The following is a 14,633-nucleotide window of genomic DNA, read 5'->3' as shown; positions in this document are numbered from 1 at the left end:
AAAACACTTCACTTATGCAGAACAAATTATCAGGAGTGTTACAGATAAACACCAGGCTTTCCTTAGATTTTTGAAAAATCTGTTAAATATGTTGTAAAAAACACACGCTACATAACAGTGTTAGCTTATTTACAGCAGGAGATGAAATTTAAAAAAAAACTCCAATTACGTAGCAGATATTTATTAAATACACAGTACATTCAAGTTCATGGAAATCAATCAATCACCTTTATTGTCGTTACCAAATACTAGGCAACGAGATGTAATTAAGAGGCTAAATTTGCCCAAGAAACATAAAAAACAATGACTAACAGTGCGTACAGGCTTGTCGGCATTAGACATTACGGCGCTTCAAGATCTTAGATGGAGAGAGAACACAAGGGAGGAGGGGGAGAAAGAAAGTTGGGGCTCAATTTACACACTCCTTGATTGAAGGTAATCTGAGTCTAGAAAAAACCCTCAGGTTGATCAGGTCTGGCTGCGATACCACCCCCAACCCGGTCCTGGTTTACCTGCCAGAATGTGTCCGAGGAATGTTTGAACCAAAAGGAGTTAACCTGAGATAGTAGAAAGTAGCAAGAAAACACAAGAGGAGAAAGCCATCGGGGCAAGTCAAATGATAGTGCCGTGGCACGTTCACTCATGATGGACCAACGGCTGCTGATTAAAAAAAAAAAAAAATTGAAACATGATAGTTTTGTTTTAAAGCCATAGGTGTAATGTTAATAGGGAGTTGCTGTTAATCTTGCTACGCAAAAATGACATCAATCCTCTCAACAATTTTCCTCAAGTGTTTTATCGCTGGATCACATCACAGTATCCGATTGATAGAAAGACCCAAAACAACGTTAAGACAAATCATACTCTCAGGAACACTGAAATGTAAATCCTCCCTGAAGCCACCGGCACTTGATTTCAAAGATTCATGACCTCCCATGATTATATATTAGTGTCATTTTAATTTACATGATACAAATGTTCTAAGGCAAAAAAAAGACCACAACATACAAATATGTTTAAAGCTAATGTTGGTAACATTCAGTTTGAACCCTAAAAAAAATTGCATAAATACATGTGATTGTTGAAATTAATTTGCAGCAGTGTCTTGTACAGTCGTTGGTTGCGATGATAATTTGACATTAATCTGATAGTTATAGTGCATATGACGAGGCGTGACGTGAAATCATAGTGAGAGAAGGTGAGTGAGGGAGCTTTGCTGTGCCTAAAAGCCTTTACATACATGCCATGGACAAAAGTGAATGGAGCGAGAGGTGCTTGTGCGTACGTCCCTTTTTATTTGTAACATTCAAGTTGAATAAAAAGTGCTCAGAGAATGGCTAACACTGAATCATTTTTGGTGCCATTCAGCTCACCGAGTGGCTTCAGGTGGTGCAAGGGGGTCAAGGAAGCAATTGCTCCAATGTGGAATCGTCGACTTTGTTCACTGCGACAATGTGATCCAGATGTTGGAGGTAGCGCTCCTGGTCTTGCATGAAATGTGGGATTCTGGCGTTGTTGATCACTGCTATGTGCCGTAGCTTCTCCACATCTTCATAGGACACCTAAAAGCAACACAAATAATCAACTATGTGAATGTGTATGTTGGTTTGCATTTGTAAGGAGCTGTGATCCCCCTTTTAATAGAAATGTCAAATAAGACGATTGCGTTGATGCATAAAGGCACTGACAGACCTTTCCTAAGGAAGTCAACATCTTGAAGTCGATGTTCCTTCGATGCCGAAGTATCCGCAGGATCCCGTCTAAATAAACTTGGTCTTTACTGAAGCAGCCTGCGAAAGAACCACACAGATTAAAATAGATAAATTAATGATGCTTGAACATGAATTGTGCCAAATAGAAAAGTTATATATCTACCGCATTTCATTCACATGAGCAAATTTAGCATTACTTTGTACGTCATTTCACAACATTAGCAAAGCTATGGGAATGTAGTTGCATTGTTTTTTTTCTTATGTGTGAACTGTGGTCGCTCCAGCTAAATAATTAATATAATTCAAATCAGAATGTATTTAATTATATGGTGTTGAGATTTCAGTGCTTAAGTGCAGTCCACATCTTTCCATCTTTCTGTTTGAAGGGATACATTCATAGATTTGTTTGCAGTATTTTTATAATCCGACTTGTGACTTTGGGATGCAAGTCTACGCCACACTTGCTAGGTAGGATTTTGCGAAGTTGTCATGCTGAGTGCTTAAAATACTGCAGGCAAGTCAACAACTTGAATTGAAGTATAGTCAAAGTGTCTTTCAGCTTTTCCTCAGTTGGTTTGGTACATTTCTCAGATCAGAAATTCATTTCTCAAAAAGCCCTACTTGTGCAGACCCCCAGAAAAATCTGGTTTTTCATTTCTTAGACCAAGTTGTGGATGCTTTGGCACATCCATTGTGTACAATACTTTCCATTATTATTAAGTGCTTATGCCATGAGGATTAAAATTCATGATGATAGTTGTCTGTTGAATTGTCTCAGACCCCACAATATTTTGGCATGAGTTCATGAGCCTCGTGAAGCATTCGATCAAACAATGAGCGAGTACTTTTCTAAAGTAGTTCAAGAGAACGATGCGGATGAGAACGTGATGGCCAAAGCGTGCGTGCATTCACCCGGTTGTGAAGTGTCCGTCTGTCCTCTCTTGGCACGCAGGCAGTATTCCCAGCGGACGTCTGGATGCTGAACAAAGCGTGCCACATGACTGAAGAGCTGGCTGAAGCTCATGCTGCTGGCATGGAAAACTGTATAGTAAAGAAGAGCGGCCCGCCACAAGTATGGCTGCTTCCTTAGCAACACACTGTGCAGGCTGGCCAGCCCCTCCTCAGTGGGGTTGGCTGGCTTGAGGCCAAACTGCTTTCTGCCCTCCGCCGTGGCCCATGGCTGAAGACTGTTGTTGACGCCTCTCAGATAATGTGTGCCTGACCGGGCACACACAAGAGAAAAACTTGTAGGCAGTAGGCGGGGGACACTCTGAACCGGTTGTCAGCCAATCGCAGAGCACACAGAGACGAACAACCATTCGCACTCGCACTCACACCTAGGGGCAATTTGGAGTGCTCAATTGGCCTACCTAGCATGTTTTTGGGATGTGGGAGGAAATCGGAGGAAAGCCACGCAGGCACAGGGAGAAGACGCACCAGAACACGCATCGAACCCGCAACCTCTGCACTGTGAGACGGACGTGCGACACCGTGCCGCCGCATATGACATTTATCATTACTATAGAGCACGTGTCAAAGTCAAGGCCCGGGGGCCAGGTACGGCCCGCCACATCATTTTATGTGGCCCGCGATGACAAATTGTGCATCAAATTCGTGTCATTACTAGAATTGCAAATTGTCTTCATTTTTAATAATATATTTTTTTTAAATATTTGACCAGTTTTTACACGTTTGATTTGAAAACAAGTTATTTGTCTGTTTGTTTTGTAGCTTTTACTGTATATGAGGTACTCATACATTTAATTGGGTTGACAGTCATAATGGCCCTCCGAAAGAAGCTATGTTTACAATGCGGCTCACAAAAAAAAATGAGTTTGACACCCCTGCTATAGAGTTAAATTGGCAGTGCTGCTGAAGGTGATAAGACACACCAAGACACAGGTGCTCTCCGACCACAGATAAAAGGAGGGAAAAAATGGAACTGATGAAAACTTGACATCCAATTGAGAGTGCTCTTGTGCAAGCTCACCTATTTCGTGTCTCAGCATCCCCTCTAGCCAGTGCTGACGTGCTCCGGCCAGGTTGATGGTCAGAGTTGGACGACAGCTCTCCACCATCATGACGGCCTGAGAAAGCAGCTCATCAGAGAGACGTACCACAACCTAAAAATGCACACACACAAACATAGACAAAGTATTACGGGTGGTCTTTAAAGGGCCACGTCAAAGTTTTCAATATTTATTATTTCTTTCTATTGAAGGTGGGGAAAAAAATGCTCAAAATCAGAAACTAAATTTGGGGTGTGCGGGTGGGGGATTCTTGGATTTTATTTGGTATTGTAGGTATTTTATGCAGGTATAGTATCAAAGTCAAAATGTTGGAATTATGACAACACTGGTGTTCTGCTTGTGATGCTCAAATATTATTTTGTGGGCCACTACTCCTAAAAAAAAAGGAAAGTTAATCTAGAGCCCTGAGTTCATTCATTGTGTGTGACTGCCACGACACAGGAACGTGCCACTGAGCCATTCTCAGATACAAATAATAAATACAAATTTAAAATATAAAATAATGTGTTTGGTTTTATGGTAACCTAGATGCCACAAAATGGTTATGTATTTTTGTTTATGTTTAATGTGTATGTTTAATGTCTGAGGTTTACACATTTAAAGTTTGGGGTTGCACTTACCTCACCCACACAGCCTTCCTTTTGCAAATATTTCCGCACGGTGGCCCACACCTGACTCTTAGGAAGCACAGTTCCACCTGTGACCTCCTCAAAAGTCTCATAGGAGCCAAACTTGTTCAGGACACACTCCATGATTCCAATAGCCTGCAGTCACACACAAACCGCCCAATGTGAACTCACACTTGATTGATAAAACGATTTGGTTTCTCCGATTGTGACATACCTGCTCGAGAAAGAGGCCAGAGCCCTCGCTGTACTTGTCTAGCACGGAGTTCTGCTCCGGCTGGGCATATTCAAATTGGGGCTCATACTTGTAGTCAGACTGGAAAAACTTTTTCTTCTCCTGCTCAAGGTTTAGAGGCCTGAGAGCAACAAGCAGACACGGCCTGGGGGAGGTGGACGGTGGGATGCTTCCCACACCTTTAGCGATGTGTGGTAGGGAGGTGGCGGGTCGCATTTTCCCCTTTTTAGCACGCAGCCCCAGGGATTGGTTGACTGAGCACGTGCTCTCACTGCGGCGCATCCAACCACCGGCACCTAGGCTGAGGCTAGTCCGGCTGCGAGCAGGAGGTGACGGGGCGGCCGACCCGCTGCGCCAAGGTGGTTGCGTGAGCTGCCTTTCTGCCATCTGCTCCTGAGACCTTCGCAGGCGCTGTGGTGTAATGTCTAGGCTGAGGGGGCGACGGAGAGCTGGCCTGGGCGTATCGCCCGCTTTTGACACTAACTTGCTGTCTTCCACCTGGTTAGTGTCATTCTGAGCCAGGAACCCATTTGGGGGTGCCTTGGCCTGCTTGGAAACACGGCGCCTTACGGCCCGAGGTCTCAGCGTCGTTGTATTGCTACTGCTCGCTTTGACGACTTTGGACTTGTCCGACTGGAGCCCGCCGCCTTCGGGATACTCACCCTCGACATGATCCATGAGGACTTCACTCGAGTCCAACACCATCACCTCAGCCACCAGCTCTGCCTCACTCGGGCTGGAGCAGACAGAACAGAGATCAGGGAATCACACAGCTAGCGGATAAATTGCACATTTTATTTTTCAAACAAGCAATTCAAATTGAGTAAAACTGTAACACGTTGCTGATGTCATATAAAACTAAAAGGTCATTTAATCGTTAAGGGCAATTGTGGAGCGAGTTGATAACAATTGCTAATTTACACAACATTAATTAATATTCAATGCACTATGTTAGTTTACACAAGGAAACCTCATTTATACATTAGAAACTCTTTTTTTTTAAATACATTTTATAGTGTATAAAGGAACTTAATGTTTCAAAGAAATGTATTCATCTTAATAGTTTTTTATAAAGATATTCTTTTGTACCAAACATAAATAATTGTTTATATTTGGCACAAAAATCGTGTAATCGTGATTACAAATAAATCATAATTCATATTATCCCCCCATTATCGAGCAGCCCTACTCGAAAACGTGTAGTTTTAATGTATCGGGGGGTGGGGGGGTTTAGGCCTTTTCCTTCACACAGTCCAACACATCTCCTTTGCATAAGGTTCAGCAGCTGTGCCATTCTTCTACCGCTTCTTTTCCATCTGATGTCCAATAAGGTTACTGGCAATAATTACATTTTACTAGATTTTTTATTTTTTTGCAACGACTTCATGGTACATTTGTGTACTTCCTCAGTTAAGACAGACACCAGAAGATTATTTTTAGGCTGCCACAAGACAACAAATTCTCCATGAATCATTCTCACAGCCAGACTGCTGTCATTGATACTCCCTTGACATTAATCCTGATGCTATCCCTATGTTTTCCACAATCAATCAATCAATCAATCAATCAATCAATCAGTCAATCAAATATCTCAACTCCAGGTTGCCTTCACCTCTCCTTAGGAACTTCTTTTGACAAAGCGATAAAAAATTGTGTTCACATTTTGACAAAGTAATAAATAGAACATAGATATATTTACAAACAAATTTAAAAAATCAACTGATGAACAAATACTCGAATAAAGTATACCACTACCACTGTACACTGTCACTTAGAAATGTCCTCATTTTTAAAATTAAATGGCTATTTTTTTCAATGAGCATAACATTAAACTAATCAAGAATACACTTCATACATTGTTAATGTGGTAAATTCTAGCTGCAAATATCTGTTTTTTAATGCAATATCTACATAGAGGCCCATTTTCAGCAACCATTCCTCCAGTGTTCTAATGGTCCATTGTGTTTGCTAATTGCTAATGGATGATTAGAAAACCATTAAAACCCCTTGTGCAATTATGTTGGTTTTCAATAAAAAACATTGAATTGTCTGGGTGCCCCCAAACTTTTTAACAGTAGTGTAGATACAAAAAATCTAGGTACAAAATTACTTAGTTACAGCACCTAAGTATTTGTATTTCGTTACTTTCCACCACTGCTGCAGATTAAATCTTCTCAGAAATTGCTCCCAATAATATAATACATTTAAGTAATTGGAAGAAAACTAGATCTTGCACTAAATTTGCATTTGAAACACATTTCATATTGCCTCTCAAGATAATACAAACAAATGTTCTTACCATCAACATTTCCTCCACAAACTACTCCCAACCAATCAGCGCTGGGAAGAGGTTTTCATTCTTCCCCACCGTTCAGTCGTACATGACAGCCAGCCGGAGGTCCTCAGCAGCAGGCAGCCGAGTGCTTCTGGAGCAGGAGAGGACAGAAAAGGGTCCGGTGTGGAGCGGGCCTGAGGCGCCTGCCTGGACCGGCCAGGAAGCGGCGATGGCGTTGGAACATATGACGTCACGCGACGCTGCGTGATGACGCACGACACCGGAAAAGCAATTCCACTCTATTCCGGTTCAAGTGACGATAAAATGTCACGCATTACATCAACATAACAATTGTGACAAATTATTTTTCGTTCACAGATTATCAGCAACAAGTTTTTGCTTTGTTTTGGATTCAGGCCCGCCTTTCGGCATGAATCCAAAACGCTGATACAGCACTTCCAGTTCCTGTCATTTTCAAAAGTGCTGACATAACAATTACGGTTCCCACTATTTTTTGCAAAATGCTGATTGAGTTGTTGTGACCACATCTCCGTGTCCATTATTGTATGAAGGGCGAGGCTTTTACACAAAAAATATCTCAATCAATCAAATCACCCTGGGAACAAATTTCAACGTTACAATAATTCACAAAATCAAAACTAGTATTGCAGCTCCATTAGGAAGTGTTAACTTGACGTAACAATGTTTTATTGACACGGAAGTCGCTACGGTTTCTTCTTCTACTATTTCCGTGTAGCGTTTGGTCAATCTGCGCATGTCAAAGTGATTTGTTCCGATCGAAAGTGTGAGTCCTAATCGGATCAATAATTTTAGTGTCCATGAATACAGTGCATTAATCATAATTTTAATCCAAACTCTGATCAGATCAAACTAATTTTGTTTGGCAAGAAAATAAAGTTGTTTTTGAACATAAGTGTCAAACCCAAGGCCCAGGGCCAGAAGCGGCCAGCCACATCGTTTTATATGGCCGTACTGACAAATTGACGGTACAAAGTCACGCGTCAATATTAAAATTACAAATTGTCTTCATTTCACAAAATAGAGGTATTGCTAGAAATTGTTATTACCACATCGTTTTTAAATATTTGAACATCTCTTGCTTCAAAACATATTCATCAGTTTGTTGTGTAGCCTATAATGTATCATATATGGCGTTGACGGTCATAATGGCCCTCCAAAGGAAACTATAATTACGATGTGGCCCGCGACAAAAGTGAGTTTGACACCCCCGTTTTTGAATGTCTGAAAATGCACACAAACTCACATCAGGCCTGGCAAAAAAAAAAAAAAAAATCACATTTGAGGTTTATTCAGCCATTTGCAAAATATACCAATTCCAATGTGCCAGTACCCCAATATGCAACTACCCCAAAGTGACCCTCAATGGAAAATCGGAGAGACTTTCTGTTTGTTATTCAGAAGTGCTCAATGGCATCTCCGTGTGTCTTGGACACTTGGATGTCAACCAGCTCGATCGTTGAACCAGCGTAGGGCAGACTTTGGAAAACACGCATGTGGACATGGTCGTCTCCTCCCACGTGCACCTACAACAGTATGAGAACACAAATGTTTAGAAGAGCCACTCAACTGCTCCAACCATCTACATTTGAAATGTTATACTCATTAAGGGTAACAAAAAGAAGGAAGTGAACTATACATTAGCCCACAAGTGTCAAACTCACGGCCCGGGGGCCAGATACGGCCCGCCACATCATTTTATGTGGCCCGCGAAGACAAATTGTGCATCAAATTAGTGTCATTATGAGAATTGCAAATTGTCTTCACTTTTAATATCTTTTTTTAAAAATATTTGACCAGTTTTTTGTCCGTTTGTTTTGTAGCTTTTACTGTATATAATATGAGGTGCTCATACATTTATTTGGGTTGGCAGTCATAATGGCCCTCCGAAAAAAGCTATGACTACAATGCCGCCCGCGAAAAAATGAGTTTGACACCCCTGCGTTAGCCGGTGGGGGCTCGTGACATTGTAATAGAGGCATGAATCCGATTTTGATGAACATTTGTTCAATTTATGTGTAATTTTGTAACGTCAAAGCCTCTTATTTCTCTATAATGATCGTTACCATCACATTTTCAGCTTTAGTAAGCTGTAGTATACAATTTATATCAGTTAGTGCTTTCCGAAAAATAAATATAATAAATCTTTTTGATTTATGATGACTTGTCTGATATGTCACCTGAGGACATGTAATGAATAGACGGTGCCTAAAACAAACGGAATATCAAATATCAAATATCAAACGTCAGGCCGACCAACTTTTTCTCGCTTGCTTCGAGCTTACCTTGATGAAGTAGTTGGTCCCAGCCACAACCTGGGATTTGTAACTCTTGGCGATGAAGACGTCGAAAGTCTTCCCAGTTTTTCCCTCAGCATCAGACTTTACCTGCAGGCATCGGTTTTTGGTTGATATATTTTTTTGCTGTACTTTCAAACCAATCAATCAATCGTGTCAAATTCCTTACTCACTTTGTCGCATATTTTTTGAATCTCTTCGTCGGCATTAACTGCTTGACCAAGCCCTCCGCACATCATTTTGAGTCTTGGGTCTTGAGTCTTGAGACTGTGGATTAAAAGTGCAAGATTTCGTGCGTCTGTCCAGTTGAACACTACCGCTTTGTCATGTGACGATGACTAATAATGGACTGTACCATTCGCGTTTGGGAGGCAACAGCATCTGTATGCAGACCGCAAGACGGACGGGGCGTGGTGTTGGAAAGGAGCGAACTATTCCAAAGAGGCGTAACACCAGAAAGGGGCGTCAACTTGTATTTCATCACATATGCGCTTCTCTTAAAGGGAGCAGAATGCCGCATTTTGACCATGAAATGAAATAAAAACTAAATGTGTTTCATTAAATCATGTACTATTTGTTATATATTTATACATTTGAGATTTACATTGTATAACGGGGATTTGCCTTTTTTTTAAATCCATGATCCGAGTACATAGTGTCTAAGTAATGATACGTGTTTCGTTCAAAATTATTCAACCCGCTTCGCAATAAAATGTTTTAGAAAGTTGGACATTTATTTTTTTACTGTGTAAATAGACACATTAACTAAGGAGTTGCATTTTTGGAAACTAAGATAAAGGCCATGAAATCTGGCGGTGGTGGTTGTTGGGTGTGTGTGTGTGGGGGGGGGGGGGGCAAATGAACATAAATAAATCACATGAGAAATAAGTCACATTTAAACTCAGCAGGGAAGCAAAAAAGCAGGCAGTTCCTGTGCACCCAAACTCATACATTGTGGCTTTATTATAATTGAACAAGAGATTGTGAAGAGCAGAAATGTTAACAGTAGCACTGTCAATAATATTGTACATCCCACTTTGCACTAATTGTACTGATTACTGTATCACGACTTTAGTTTTGAGTTATAGTTATAACATTTTATTATTTAAAGAAACACGTTTGCCTTTTGCATTGCTAGCTAATTGTTTTGCATCAACCTCCACCCTCTTAACACCTAATCATCTTTTAAAGACAGGTAATGTCCCTCTCACATGCTGCATTTGCTGTCCAAATAAATCCCAAGGTTAATTGTGTCACGAAAATAGGTAGATGAGTTTGCATAGTTTGTAGCACAATGTGGTGAACCCAAATAAAGTAAAGCTGGGAGGGAAAGCAAGAGAGGTCTCAAAATAACTTTGGGGGGAAAACAAAGAAGGCAATGTACTTGAAAGAATAGGACCTGTGAAGTAACAAAATCAAATTACAAACCAACGAAGAATCTCGTGGAAACAAAACAATACCACAAAGTACAGGGAAAACTTGTCATGACATGGGAACACAACAACGACGACTGAAACAACCACAGAATATCGAGGCACGACACGAGTGGCTGGGAGTAGCTGATTAATTGAAACAAGAAACGGGGCGGATGAGAACAAGTAGAAATGATAACCTAACAAGCAGGATAAGGCATAATTATGGGACACGGGATAAACCTGTCAAAACATGAAACAAATCTAAAACTGATCAAAATACAGCTCATGATAGTAGGTTCCCCACTCCTGAGTTGAACGACTTTCTATTCCCGTTTGCCATCATGACCAATAAGCAGGCAATACCTTTTTATTATTTGTTTACTCCTTTTGAACATGTAAAGTGTTTCCATCCATTTTTTGACCACTTCAGGGTTATAGGTGAGCTTCAAGCCTCTCCTGGCTATACCCTGGACAGGTTGGACTGGTGCCACAAGGCACATATTGCAACATCAATCATTCACTCTCATTCAAAGCCTCATGGAGTAGGAACTGAACCCACACTGCGGAAACACAAGTCAGGCAAACGTCCCATCCCACCATGAGTCATGATGCACTTCCCCTTTGGACGATTTTTTGTTCTTTATTTTATTATTGCTTTTTATTTTATTTTACCGTTTTTTTCCGTGTATAGTGCGCAAAATTTACCTAATTTATTGTCCTAAAATCTGGGGTGCGTATTATACATGGGTACAAAGAAAAAAAATTTTTTTTTTTTTTTTTTTTTTTAAAGAAAGTCATGGTACAACAAAACCAACAACAGGACTGACCGACAAAGTCGTGGAACAAAAAGACAGGGTGACATTACCAAAGACAGAAACAGAATGACAGTAACACATGCAATGATCCAACGGTGAGCGAGGGGCAGACAGGACTTAAATACAAAACACGTTACATCGATTGAGGTGACACAGGAAGAGAGGGGCGACGCGAACAGAAACTATGGCAACCTAGACACATAGCAAAACTGGGGACGAGACATGACAAATCTCCCCCGAAATAAAACTCACCTTTCTTCTTGTTTGTTGTCAATCGCGCATCGCATTCAGCCATCCTGGCCAACACACTCAGTCAGTAAAATACATAATTGACGACACATCGTTTGATGCGATGGTGCAATCCTTGATGGTGTGTTATTGTCAAATATTGTTTGTTTTTAATCTCCATCGCGGACCGGACGTCATACGGAGGCCGCCATTACAGATGCGCAGAACGGATGCGCAAGACACGTCAGCTATATTAAGAGCGAGAGTTGTTTTCTTCCTATTAGTTTCAATTCACAGTTTAATTAGCAGTTTCAATCAGCAAATAACAAAATGCGTATTACAGGTAAGATTTTATTTCACAACACTTTGCCTTGTTCCTTTGGTCTCTGCTGTTCATCCTAAAACACAAAGGCGCTCTTTAAGCAATGCGACAGTGAGCGCCCGGCGCGCTGCGGTTGCGCGACCGCACCAAATTAAGCTCCCTGCGCAGTGCGCACTGAGGTCCACTTAAATTTTAGAAAGTACATCAGGACTTTAAAAATATCTTCTAAATTTCAGCGACGGCTCTGTCACAATAATGCTACCAGCGCGGTGCAGTTGGGCGGTCGGCGGCGTGCTACGGTTGAGCGTTCTCTCTCGCGCTCTCTCTCTCGCTCTCGCACACACGCGCACACACGCACACGCGCACACACGCAAACGGGATATCATACGGAGGCCGCCATTACAGATGCGCAGAACGGACGCGCAAGACACGTCAGCTATATAAAGAGTGAGAGTTCAGTTCTCTACCTAAATCCGTATTACAGGTAATATTTTATTTCACAACACTTTGCCTTGTTCCTTTCGTCTCTGCTGTTCACTTCAAACACGCTCCATGCGACCGCAATGCTCTGGTATCAGACAAGGCTTGCTCGATCACCTGCTCGTTTGCTGTCTCACAATGTACCCTACACAAATCCGAAACATTTGTTGCGGCTCCGAGTCGCGACGAGGGGCAAGTTTTGGTTTCCAAGGGTGTTTTTATTCCTCTTCAACGTCTCTCCCATACAGAGCCGCCTCTTTCCCGTGCGCGGTGGTGCGTTTATGGGCAGTCGGAGAAATCAACGCCAACAAAAAAAATTACATCCAGCCTAGTTAAGACCATACCAAAGACTATAAAAATGGGACCCATTGCCTCCCTGCGTGTGTGACGATCATTGGGACTTAAAAAAAAAATAAAAATAAAATTAAAATTTTTTTTTTAAAAAGTTCATAAAAATTGGGTGCGTATTATACATGGGTACAAGCTTTTTTCCAGCATCAGCATGCCATTTTTAGGGGTGCGTACTATACATGGGGGCGCACTATACACGGAAAAAAACGGTAATATACAAAGTCAGGGCCCAAGATAAGTTACTAAGCATATCATATACCAAACTATTTTTTACCAAAATTGCTGCCATAAACACATTAGGTGTTCGGTAAAACCATCCATCCATCCCTCCATTTTATGAACCGCTCATCCTCATGAGGTTTGCCGATGTGCTGTAGCCTCCCCTTGCTGTCTAAGGACGTTAGGCGGGGTCCACCCTGAACTGGTTGCCAGCCAATCACAGAACACATATGTATAGACAAACAACCATCCATACTCACAATCACACCTACAGACAATTTAGAGCGGTCAATCGATCTACCTTGCATGTTTTTGGATTGTGGGAGGAAACCAGAGTATCCAGAGGAAACCCACGCAGACATCGGAAGAGCATACAAATCCCACACAGGAAGGCCAGAATCGAACCCCTGCACCCTAAACTGTGAGACGGATGTGCTAACCAGTGTCCCCCCGTGCCGCCCTGACACATAACTAGTAAACACTAATCAAAACAAATGACAAAAGATTCATTCTGTTTAACAGAGTGAAAAATGAAATGTGAATGGCCAGTTGAAGCAATGTCTTAATGTTCCTTGGTGTGCTAGATGAGAAACCAGAACCAGAGGGATAACTAATATTTACTGTAGGAGCTGGCTGAGCATGAGAGAGCAGATGAATGACGTAGAAGTCAGGCAGAGGAATACTGATTTTAGTACTTTGCAAATGGAAACACCCCAATAAAAAAGAAAGACTAGCATCAGTCTAGCATTGTGCAAATAGAATGGAGTCAGTGTGTTGTAGATATGGTGATAAAAAGAGCTCCACTCCTGAAAGTAAATAGACGCACGCCGCAGGTGTGTTATTTTAGTACACGTAACCCTTTTTGGGTTTAAAGTACATTTATTCAGCTTATATCATATACAAAGTATGGAGGAGTATCAGAGCAGCACAAGGGGAAAAGCTACATTTTGTTTACTTTCACCTTTAAACCGTTTCCTGATTTGAGTGCATTAACAAAATTTGATTCTACCCTTAAAAATAAGGATTTAAATCATGAGAGAAATTAAGAAGTTAAGAAGACATCTTTCCACCTGTCTTCAGCAGCACATTTACTTTAACTTGAGCATCCTACAAAGGTCACAGAAAGGGTTTTGCCCTTCTATTTGTTTTATTTTTGAAAACAATAGATGATACAGCAAAATGTATTTGTGTTTTTGTGACTTCTGGGCTGAATTGTTGTCTTTTTCTAACATGAACAAGTCTCTAAATACTGTCGAGTTAGTCCACATTGTTCCTGCGTGAGAATACTGACTAACAGTCACCTGGGCACCCTTACGTCATCATCATTAATCGGCCATAATTATAATATGATCATCACATCCGTCCCCGCCTCTTTCAAACTAAAAATAAGAAATCATAGTCCAAAAGAGCCCAATTTGATTAATAGTTTGTAATGAGCCAACAATCCGTGGTTTTCGGGTGTTGTTCATGCTCTAACAAAGTAACAGTTTAACCACGGAGTGGACTTTTATTTTCCCCCGAGAAGAGATGGCAATGCAGCAAGAAAAGGTGGGGCAAAGAAAGGTGTGGCTCCACCAGGTTAACAAAAA

At 41.3% G+C, this 14,633-nt stretch overlaps 2 protein-coding genes across 2 annotated transcripts; both read right to left on the bottom strand.

Moving 5' to 3' along the window:
* Positions 1–165: 165 nt before the first annotated feature.
* Positions 166–7,240, bottom strand: kiaa0895l. Its single transcript, XM_061277552.1, has 7 exons — positions 6,903–7,240; positions 4,586–5,339; positions 4,363–4,506; positions 3,703–3,835; positions 2,625–2,930; positions 1,693–1,790; positions 166–1,562 (listed from the first exon to the last, which is right to left on the bottom strand). The coding sequence occupies exons 2-7, from the start codon at positions 5,306–5,308 to the stop codon at positions 1,401–1,403; spliced, it is 1,566 nt and encodes a 521-aa protein (XP_061133536.1). The 5' UTR covers positions 5,309–5,339; positions 6,903–7,240; the 3' UTR covers positions 166–1,400.
* A 952-nt stretch (positions 7,241–8,192) lies between these two features.
* Positions 8,193–9,588, bottom strand: LOC133153325 (cystatin-B-like). The gene is made up of 3 exons (XM_061277557.1): positions 9,388–9,588; positions 9,203–9,304; positions 8,193–8,443 (listed from the first exon to the last, which is right to left on the bottom strand). Exons 1-3 carry the CDS (start codon positions 9,451–9,453, stop codon positions 8,315–8,317), a joined length of 297 nt encoding a protein of 98 aa, XP_061133541.1. The 5' UTR covers positions 9,454–9,588; the 3' UTR covers positions 8,193–8,314.
* Between the last annotated feature and the right edge of the window lie 5,045 nt (positions 9,589–14,633).

Source organism: Syngnathus typhle, linkage group LG4 (genome assembly GCF_033458585.1).
Source record: "Syngnathus typhle isolate RoL2023-S1 ecotype Sweden linkage group LG4, RoL_Styp_1.0, whole genome shotgun sequence".
NCBI lineage: Eukaryota > Metazoa > Chordata > Actinopteri > Syngnathiformes > Syngnathidae > Syngnathus > Syngnathus typhle.
The sequence above is the reverse complement of the archived record's forward strand: the minus strand, read 5'-3'. Positions and strand labels throughout refer to the sequence as shown.

Coding starts and splice junctions, on each gene's coding strand:
- kiaa0895l (XM_061277552.1), bottom strand. CDS start 5,308: ATGGTGTTGGACTCGAGTGAAGTCCTCATGGATCATGTCGAGGGTGAG. Junction 3,836..4,362: donor AGGAAGGCTGTGTGGGTGAG/GTAAGTGCAACC, acceptor GTGCATTTTTAG/GTTGTGGTACGTCTCTCTGA. Junction 2,931..3,702: donor GATGCTGAGACACGAAATAG/GTGAGCTTGCAC, acceptor GTGCCCGGTCAG/GCACACATTATCTGAGAGGC.
- LOC133153325 (XM_061277557.1), bottom strand. CDS start 9,453: ATGATGTGCGGAGGGCTTGGTCAAGCAGTTAATGCCGACGAAGAGATT. Junction 9,305..9,387: donor TTCAAAAAATATGCGACAAA/GTGAGTAAGGAA, acceptor CGATGCCTGCAG/GTAAAGTCTGATGCTGAGGG. Junction 8,444..9,202: donor GGACCAACTACTTCATCAAG/GTAAGCTCGAAG, acceptor ATACTGTTGTAG/GTGCACGTGGGAGGAGACGA.